The 11156-nt window shown below is 30.7% G+C and overlaps 1 protein-coding gene across 1 annotated transcript in view; it reads right to left on the bottom strand.

The window, feature by feature from the left end:
- The window catches only part of LOC136062305 (G-type lectin S-receptor-like serine/threonine-protein kinase RKS1), an 8634-nt gene extending 5134 nt beyond the window's left edge, over window positions 1–3500 (bottom strand). The window contains exons 1-2 of the mRNA XM_065761197.1: window positions 1742–3500; window positions 1417–1481 (exon numbers count right to left, since the gene is read on the bottom strand). Of these exons, the coding sequence (XP_065617269.1) occupies window positions 1417–1481; window positions 1742–3041 (1365 nt within the window). The 5' untranslated portion in view covers window positions 3042–3500. The remainder of the gene's footprint in view (window positions 1–1416; window positions 1482–1741) is intronic.
- Between the last annotated feature and the right edge of the window lie 7656 nt (window positions 3501–11156).

The raw sequence follows: 11156 nt of genomic DNA, 5'->3' as shown, positions 1-11156 counted from the left end.
TCGTTCTTTGTTGAACTCGCAGGAGTAACATCATTGAACATAAACAGAGGCTCATCCCCAAGACCAAAAGTTTTGTTAAGTAGCATATTATTTTTCTTTTAGACTTTTATTTCAACAAAGATTATATTTATGCTAAAATATTAGTTCATTGAAGGTGCCAATAGCTTAAATGCACATATTAATTATTTATATCTATATATATATGCATTATATATATTAGTTTTTTAAAAAAATTATATTGGAATTCAGAATATCATGCGGGAGACTATGAATATTAGGTTCTGTCAAATGGTAATTGCTACAGTAATTTTTTATTGATCTTTCAGCGGACCTCTTTTACACTCTTCTCCACAAAAGGATTAAAAAAAAAAATTTTTAAAAAAAAGTCAAAGTCGTGTGAGTCTTATTTAAAAAAAATTTGGTGAAAGATTGTCCTTCGTAAAGTCGAAGCCCAGCCCAGCCCAGCCCATTAAGCTGTTAAAACAAATTGATTTTTTTATGGAGACTCACTAGCCTGAAATACAGGCACAATAAAACATGCAGAGTAAACAAGTTGTATTTAAAAATGCTGGATGTGTTCAGCATACTTCACAATATGACCCCAAGTTGCGAACTAAAATATTTTTTTAATAAGGATATTTTAATATTTCAAAATATATGCATATTTCATGCATATATATAATATTAAAATTCTATTAGAAGGATATTTCATTTAATCTATCATTATCATACTCTAATAGCATAAACATTACATCATAAAAATTTTACGATATTTTCATAAGCCAACTAAATATTAAAATGATATCATAAATATATATCATATGCTAACTCCAAAGCATTAAAGAAACAAAAACTATAATTAAGCAAACAAACAACTTATTACACCATATAATAAATATCAATAATATGAAATGGATTAAAATTATTTTATCATTATTTAAAATACAATATTCTTACGTTGTTATTTTATCCTTAATTACTTTTTACTTTAAGTGAAAAAGTGTAATGGACATTTGTGTGCAATTTTAAGTTTTTTCTTTTCACGATGAATTTGTTACTTCAACTAATTTTTATGACTTTCTCAAAAGAAAAAAAAAAATTTTATGACAATTATACTATAGTCTAAATTCTTCATACCTCTGAGATTAAAAAAATTATCCCCTTCAATTCAACAAAAATCTCTTTATGTTATTGCGATATTATTTCTTGTTATTACTTCAGTATATTTTGAATATTTTATATAATTTTTCACATGGTAGTTTATAATCTTATCGCAGGGGCACTTTGCTAGTCTATAATAAGTATAGTATCACTCTTATAATTCACACGTTAATTTATTAACCAATTGCGCGTACCTTTTCTTTTCCTCTTTATTAAACATTGTACACAGAGGAAAATTAGTAATGAAGTTACAACCAGAGCCACTACCAATACCATAATTGCCTGCCTCCTCTTGTTGGCAAAGAACCCCTTGAAATGATCTGGAAACAAGAAAATTTCTCCATTTATGCAACAATAGTGGAGCACAATTTTTGAAAACTATTTTTACAACTAAGACCATAAATTGTAATTATAATAACATCAACCCTAAATAGGCATACTCCCAATATTATTTTTATCATGCATCAATTATAAAATCACTTATTAAAAAAATATAAGAGTGATATTGTTGTGTGCATGTATGGTAAAAATAAAATAAAAAATTGCCTCAAATAATTTGTCTCAGTAAATTGTCATGTACCTAACTCAAAGGCATCAACACGTACATACAAATTTTGGCCCCCATCCAACACTCTTGTATCCATCAATTCACCATACCATCTCATGCAACCAACTTCCTCTTTCACATCTACTCCTCCATACGCCGTGCAAGAACAATTCTCCAAGCATTGTCGCTCACACTCCTTCAAACTCAGCTTCTCATCGACTCGTGCAAATGAACTATCTGGAAGCTTCACATTTTCCACCTTCACAAACTCTTCACCACTCTTGCAAACGGATGCCCTCCCATGCTTCTTCACACACCCACTAGTAGCATTTCTCGCAGACCATTCACTTGGTGATCTTGGATCGAACCCAGGTAGACAAGTGCACTCATATTCAGTACCATTTTGAACTTGACACATACCAAATGCACCACACTTCCCATAATTGTCACACCGGTCTAATGGCAGTGTCCCAAGAATGTCCCATTCTTGATCTGAAATTGCACTTACAGAGCGTTGAATTGATCCAGATCCATTCACCACTAATCTTGAGAATAATGATGCGCCTGGGTAACGTAAACCCCAAATTGTAGAAGTCTCATAATGGTTGTTAAATAAATTGAAATTCATGACCGAATCATTACTTGACAATGTTGGTATTCCACTCCATCCAATACCATTCCAATGACCAGAACGCCACCACAAAATGTTACCTTTATACAAAAACAACTCTGGGGAGGAGCTATTGGTATTGAGAATGAAGGAGCAATTCCCAATTCCTGGATCATCTTTGGACTTCCAGGATGTTAGTATTCGATTTAGACCGGTCTTTCTATCCAATCCAAGTTTCATGCTTGGAAGAAATGTATCAGTTGGATTGTCAAAACTTTGCCATAGTACCTCACCTGTTTCATTAATAAACAAGACTAGATTTCCTAAATCATTGAGCTGAGCAAGAGTAGTTTTGTTGTTTGATTTTGTGACAATATTTGTGGACCAAATGGGTTGTTTTTTGTCCTCGCCATAAAGCACTAGGTTTCTATGAAGATCAATTAAGAGAACCCCCGAATTATCAGTGATAGGATTGTCTCTGTTTGCAACCCATACCACGGGTTGTTCTGGAGCTTTATAAAACCAAATGCCAACATAGCGTTTGGTGGACTCTCCGGGACTAAAGAAACCAAGTGCAAAGGTTTCTCTTTTAGAGACTAAAAGGTCATCATCTCTGATGGGTTTGCTGATGGTTAAGGTGTCTTGTAAAGTGTCAAACTGGGGAATAAGGAATGCAAGCAATGTGTGTAGAAGGAGAAACCCCTTAGTAAAGTACATGATCATGACGAGTAAGATAGTCAGTAGGTCTTTTTGCTAACTAGAAAAGAGGCTGAGTAGATAAGGTTATTTAAAGTGTTGGTATTTGATGCATGAAAGTTGGGTAATGGGTGATAGGAGGTTGGGAGGTCCGAGATGATGTGGAACACTTCTGAACCTACGGAACTGAAGAGTAGATGTGGATTCCAGGTGTGGGATTTGCAAGCAGACTGATGAGTCAATGATACATGCACTTTGGAGTTGCCCTTTGTCTAGGAATGTTAGGGTCCTGGTGAACGGAAAATTTCAGAAATGGCTATTGGAGACGGAGATTTTTTTTGTGCTGTTTCAGCGGGTGTCAATTGAATGCTAGTAACACGAGCTCGATTTAAGGGCAATGATAAGCTGGGCAATTTGGTATGTTGGAATAATGGATAGGGAGTGGGTCTCAACTTTTAAGTGGGAAAAAGAGGAGTAAAAGAAAGGGAAGGAAGCGAAGGCAAAGGAAGTTGCAGCAAGGCAAACCCCTCTCTGAATTATTTATAGTCCTTTATATTATATTAAACCGGGAATTCCGTTTCTCAAAAAATCCGGGAATTCCAATTGCTCAAGAAAAAAAAAAAAAATGCCGGGAATTCCAATTGTAAGAGCCCCACCCCATAGAAAACATGATGAGTCTACCCCATGTGAGGAGGAGGACTCATATGTGTAAAACATAATATACCTCTTCCACCCCACCTACCTCACCAAACGAATCTCTTTTCAAGTTTCAAACCCACACTGTTTAGTCTTTTTCTATCATTTACTTGCTTTTTATAATTTTACTATTACCTTATGATATTGAAAGAGAAATGTTATGATCACAATTTATTACATAATTTTTATCACAACTCGCTATGTGACAAATTATGAGTGGTGAAAAACATAGTAGGTGCATGTGGACACTTTTACTACTTAAAACTTATCATATGACGAGTTGTGACAAAAATTATACAATAGGTTGTGATCTTAGCATTTCCCGTATTGAAACTCCCTACCCTCCTTTGTCAAGCCATTAATTTAGCTTACTTAAGAAACTTCTGTTTTTCTATTCCCATTTTCCATGAGTCTCGCAGCAATCAATAAATACAAGGGTAGTTGTTACAAATAGTGAGCAACAGATTTTAGACCATTATTAAAATTTGTTCTCAACAAATTTCTCTACCTTGCTTTTCAGCGAATGTGGCTTGACCTATACCTAGAGTAATTTCTAGGTACTCTCGGAACACGAAAAACAATGCTCTCTCCTCTCTTATTTATAATAGGGTTCACTATAAATGTGAGAGGAAGAAGTATCATTTTTTCATGCTCTGAGAGTACCTAAAAATTTTTCTTATACTTGTGCCACTTAAGTATTCATTTGAAAACTGATTATATTTTTTATTGAAAATTTTTTGCTTAAAGTACTGTATATAAAAGTTAGATAAAATAAACTGAATGTTTTCTTTTTTAATTGAAAATATTCTAACCAAAAAAAGAAGTAGAGTGGAACCACAATAAGCAAAAAAACATAGAGTAGGACAGTAAACAGTACCTGCCCATAGATTTTGGACCAAAAACAATACATGGTCGTGTGAAGAAATAAGCTATCGAAGCTAGAAAGTAAGCTTCTTTGCTATGGACATGAAACCAGCAAACAGAAGAAAAATTAAGCAAAAATCCAGTATTAATTGAACCCAAATGCACACCAAGGCGAAAGAAGATCTTCTGAAGCTAAAGTGACGGGGTTGAGCTATTAAATCACACCAAATCTTTGATACACACTTCAATTTGGTATGATATTTTTATGGAGATAGAAGAGAATTTGTTTTTTCTATACACCGCCATTTTCTTTGGAAAAATGTTTGGACTATACCTTTTGCCGCAACGTGCTTATATGGTAAGTCGTGAGTAGTGGAGTAAAAGGGTCCACAACTCCACCACTGACGACCTGCCATGTGAGCAAATTGTGGCAAAAGTTGTAATAGTATTACTCTTTTCTTTGTATTTGTTGCAGTGTTTAGTGGGACAAAATTGCTTTTTGCCCATTTTAAAAAAAAAAATCCAGCATTTTGCCCTCTTTCTCAAACTAATTAGGGAAATACCCCTCTTTTGAAAATCGAGTTTCTGAAAATCGATTTAGGCCCTATAGCGGCGTTTTTAAGGACTCTATAGTGACGTTTTAAGGACCTATAGTGACGTTTTGTAACTCGATTTTCATAAAGTCGAGTTATAGGTAAAAAAAAGAAAAAAAAATTGCATGTAACTCGACTTTATGAAAATCGAGTTATAAAACGTCACTATAGGTTCTTAAAACGTCACTATAAGGTCCTTAAAAACGCCGCTATAGGGCCTAAATCGATTTTCAAAAACTCGATTTTCAAAAGATGGGCATTTCCCTATTTAGTTTGAGAAAGAGGGCAAAATGCTGGATTTTCTTTTTGAAAGGGGCAAAAAGCAATTTTCTCCATGTTCAGTGGCTAAGAAAGTGAAATATAAGAAAATAAGATTTTTACTTTTTAATCATTTTTGTTATTTGGATTCAGCAAGTTAAAAATAACAAGGACCAAGTTGACTATTGAGAAAAGCATGAACCAAATTGAAAGTAATCTCAAAATGTAAAGATCAAAATAGTAATAATTGCACACAAGAACATAAAGATTCACATGGAAAAAACATTTCTCCTTGAATTGAAAAACCATAGGATTAACTCTGAATCAATCCACAATTATAAAATCAATTACAATAGCCCCTTCTTAATATTATGCCTAACTTGAGACCCACTCCAAATTTAATAATGTCTCTTTTTAGAAATTTATGTGAACTTATCTGAGATCTTCACTCATATTGAATACAACAACTTTAAGTGGTTGTGGCACTCAAAAGGAATCTCCCTAGAGAAAATCCTATTTTTATTTCCTTTGTATGTCTTACGGCTAAAGAAAGTCTTATTGTTTTCTTTTCTCTCACACACACTATTTTTCTTCTTATTAGGCTCACACTGTGGCAAGACCTTTTCTTTTTCTTCACTTTGCAACATCAATTAAAACGTTACAAATTCTCTTTGATTTGTGTGCTTTACAAAAAAACTTTTGTAAAGAAAATCCAGACCTTGTAGTCTCTTTCTTTGCGCTACCTCCTAAGTGAAAAATCATTTTTTCCTCTCTTGGTTTCACTTTCAATTCTACAACTTTTTCATCTTCCCATAGGGGAGGACCCCTGGCTAAAGACATCATATTCTCTGCAATACCGTCAAATTTATAAGACTTCAATTTATATTCATTGGTTAACAAGGAATATATTACTTTTTTTTTTTACAATGAATAGGATTTCTTTTGACTTCAAGAATAGTTTTTTCTTCCACATCAAATAAACCAAAAATATTGTCAAATTAAAAAAATAGAAACTCGTTTAGTTTTCTAAGTCGCAATAGAAATTTAAGGCAATTTTTCAAAAATTTATACCTTGACTCAAATTTCTTGAAAGTCTTCTTTCGTTTTTATAGAGTTCCACCTTAACGTCTTTTTCTTCGGGAACAAGGTCTTTTTGACTTTGAAGGCCAAGGTCGTGACTTTTAAGGGTGGTAAAGTGACAGGTGGTAAAAAATCAAAGTATACACTTTTTTTCTCCCTAGTCCACCATTCCATTGTACATTATCTTAATTTATTCAAGAGAAATATCATGTTGATAACACTTTCATAATAAATTTTAAGTTGCATAGTCAAGGGTAGAGATATACTTAGCAACGGGGTCCCATGCCCCCCCCCCCCCCCCCCTAAACTTCATAATGTATGTATATTTTGCAATTTTTAAAAATATTAGACCTTAAAATCAATATTTGACCCCTCCAAAAAATAAAAGCTGACCCCTGCAAAAAAAGAATTGAACAACGAATTGTTGGGTTCCAAAAAATAGTTGTTAATAACAACAAACTACCCACCTTGTAACAAAAATAGTTGTTAATTTCAAATTTTTAGTTTTTTCCTCTCTTAATTGGTAAATTTTAGTTGTTGAGTTCAAATAGTAAGTTTTTAATAAAATAAATTTTCTCTTTGAGTTATCTTATTTTATTTGGGACTAAGTCTTTTTGTTGTTTTTGTTATGTTTTAAATTGTTTGTCAATACTTAATTAGTTAGTCACAAAATATTAGATGAAAAAAACTACACTAAGGATATGTAATGTTAGGGAGACAACATTTAGAAAGCAATTTTTTCTTGAACACACACACACCTATAATTTTTATTTTTATTTTTCAATTTGGGACTAAGTATTTTATTGTTATTGTTGTTGTTAAGTTTCCAATTGTTTTTCAATGTTTGATTTAGACTAAAAATGTTGAATGAAAAAAAATAGAGTATAGTATTGTTAGGGGTTAAAAATGTAGCTGTGTAAATGTATGTATGTATGAATATGTAATTCGGCTCCTCCAAACTAAAATTTCTTGTGACTAGCTATTACTGGTGGACAAAAGTAATTTCAGTGGTGGGTTCCAAATTAAAACCAATAATAATTTACCACCTAAAATTTATTGTAAAAAAGTTATAGATGTAGCTCTTCTATTTATTTTGAGAATGTGAGTAATGTTAGATAGCATTTAGTGCAGGTTTTGTCAAATTTATACTCAAAACAATCTGTCATGTTTATACAGGTAAGGGAAACATTGATGACAAGTTAAGGTTATGTTTGGTAATAGTTTTTTTTTTTTTTCAAAAATCTGTTTTTGGGAATATAAAGAAAAAATAGTTTTCTTGTAATTTTGAAATCAAAAACATGTTTGGTTGGTTGAAATTAAAAAGATAGTTTTTTGAAGAAAAGAAAAATAGAAAATACTAAAATATCTTATTACTAGGATTTGAACTCTAATGCTAACTCATTAGATGAGACAGATTCATTAAATTAAATGCATTTTTTTTTATTGAATTTTGAAAATTAAAAACTGAAAACAGCATTTTGCATGTTTTCAGTTTCCTTCACAAATTGAGTTTTGAGAACAGTTTTTATTTTCTGTCCATTTTGGGTTGCCAAATAAGTTTTTCAGTCTCAAAAATAGAAAATTATTTTTGGAAACAGAAAATAAGGGAAGAAAACAGTTAATAAACATATCCTAATTTTTTCCGATGACACCAAAATTCCTTTATCCCATTTCTCTTAAACTCATAACAAAATCTTAGGTTATATTTGGTAACTACTTTTGAAAGGTTTTAGACCTCTTAAAACAATCAGACTAACCTAGTTAATTAGCCAAGTGATTAACTTAGTCAATTTAAACAATTTTAGGTTATCACAAACATACAATCATATCAAAAGTATAAAGCAACGGAAATATAAAAGACACAATGATATAATCACCTAGGAAACCACACGGTAAAAACCTGGGGAGGATTTGACCTAGCTATCCTCAAGGTAAACCTGAATCCACTATGAAAGAATCGAAGTTCATACAAAAGGACTTACAAGCTCCCTGCTTGACTTCCTAATGCTACCCACCAGTAGAACTTACTGACACGACCACGTGCAAGCTTCGAATCCACGGACTCCTTCTTTCTTGGATTCTCCAATCAACTACAAGCACCCACGCTTGATATTCTTTAAGCTTCAATGGTAGTAACCGAGTTGATCATCAAGATATTGAAGTAATCTCTACTTAAAACCTTAAGCTTTGTGTAAAGNACACATTTTTTCAAATTTTTACCACAATTTGATGAAAATTGTCATTGTGATGGGTAAGTCATCACTTTCACACGAATCTATTTATTTTTTCCCTATTATTCATAACATTACATATAACGTTATAACAATAATCAATATATATATATAAAAGTGCATGAGGTCCTGCCACGTGGCACTCTAATATTGCATTTAACTTTTTTTACTTTTTTTCATTAAGTTTTTTTTATTGTTACCCAATAAATCATAGTAACTTATTTTTACTATTATATAAATTTGGCATTTTTTTACCTCTTTTTATTAAGTTTTTTTTTTACTATTACTCAATAGATCATAGTAACTTATTGCATTTAACCTTTTTTACATTTTTTTATTAAGCTTTTTTTTTTTTTTTTTAATTATTACCTAAGAAATCATAGTAACTTATTTTTACTATTATATAAATTTAGCATTTTTTACCTCTTTTTATTAAGTTTTTTTTTACTGTTACCCAATAGATCATAGTAACTTATTTTTACTATTATATTGATATGAGTTGTTCTTGACAATTAGACCAAAAGTTATTCACTATAAAATTGATTATCTTTTAAAAGTAGACCAAACCTTATGAAAAACTCAGGTCCAGTTCTTACCTTACATATTATGACCCAAATTTGACTATTCCCGCGTATAAATCAAAGCAAAAACTCTTACTCTCTTACAAACTCTCTTCTTCCTCCCTCATGTATAGATGATACTTCTAGAAAATCTTATTCTCATGAAATATCTCTTCATTTTCCCCCAATTTCAATTCAATATGCTTTTGTCTATTAATAATATTCAATACAATTTATGCAGACAAATTCTTTGTCATCGACCAATGCAACAAAACTATATATAAATCTTGAGATCCCTCAGGTTGCTGAAATAATTGACAAGTGCATATTTCTAAATTTTATAATAACAAAAAAGTCTAATAAAGAGCATATACTATCTCACAAAATGCTATTAACTTAATATTTTCTTTAAAAAAATTCAATGATAGGAATGGTAAAAAACATGATCCTATACAAGAAATACCAAAAATACATGCAAAAAAATTTTCATTGGAGGATTTATCTTTAAATAATATGAAGACAATAGTAAAGATAAAATGCATTGAATGAGATCCTACGAAAAATGTTTGTTAATTATTTCAAATTATACTCATCATTTATGTATAAAAAGAATAATAGATCATACTATTTACATTAAAAAAAATACATATTAATTTCAAAGTTCATTGCAAGATGTGAACTGCTAGGGTATTGCAATAATAAGTAACATTGATACAACAATGGGTTGGTATTACATTTTATGCGTACTTTGTGAAAGGAATGTCAAATTACAAACAGGATCATTTTGGTGTGCAAAATGTAAAACAAAAATAAATCTTTCTATCCCAAAGTTAGAGGCACTCACATTAATTGCATACTCTTCAAATATTTATAATATATTTATCTCACTATAACTACTATATATACACAATTGCAAATTACTTTAGATACAAAATTCAAGTTGAAGTTTTTAATGCAACTAACAAAACAAAGTTTGTGATATTTGATCGAGATGCCGAGAAAATCCTAAATAAATCTACAAGATCGAAATCTTGCTAAAAAATAAACTAAGGCACAACTTATTTAAATTATTGTAAAAATATTGATATTGGAGAAGGAATCTCACGTTATTTGAAAAAAAAAATTAGGAAAAAAATGGATTTCTCTACTTCATTTAAATGAATTCAATCTAAAATATGGTTTTGAAAATTATATAGTTGCTAAGATTTTTTATGCGCCTTCAAATGATAAAAAGGTATGGAAGAAAAAAAAAACACAATTCAACATGATATGTTAATACTTTTTGCTGCACTATTCCAAAATTAACAAAAATAAAAAATTTACAAAAAACTGTCACATCATTTAAATTTAATATAAATGCAAATACCTATGAAAAATCTTAGCAACAAAGTCCAAACTTTGTAAGATCTAATCAAGAATCTCTCGATGCCAATTCATTAGTAATTAACACAAATGATGCAACAAAAGGAAAAAAAAATGATGAAAGCTCAAAAATTGAACAAATATGGACGGACTAAATTTCAAATGTTGAAGATGGAGAAACTGATAATAACAACAAGCGTCACCATACCACAATAACAAAGCATTGAAAGAAAAAAAAAATCGTAATGAAGCTTTTTATTACATCACATAATGAAAATCAATAATATAGAATGAATTAATATGCTTTTATCAACTTTTATTATACAATATTACTCAAAGTTGTTTTCATTATTGCTCATTACTTGAACAAAATAATTATAATAGATATTTGTGTGCAATTTATAATTGTTACTTTTTATGATGAACTCATTACTAACAAATTTTTATAATAAATATGCTATAATATATGTATAATATTTTCCAAAAAAAAATTTACAT

This window comes from Quercus suber, unplaced genomic scaffold (genome assembly GCF_002906115.3).
Source record: "Quercus suber isolate HL8 unplaced genomic scaffold, Cork oak 2.0 scaffold_401, whole genome shotgun sequence".
Classification (NCBI taxonomy): domain Eukaryota; kingdom Viridiplantae; phylum Streptophyta; class Magnoliopsida; order Fagales; family Fagaceae; genus Quercus; species Quercus suber.
The sequence above is the reverse complement of the archived record's forward strand: the minus strand, read 5'-3'. Positions and strand labels throughout refer to the sequence as shown.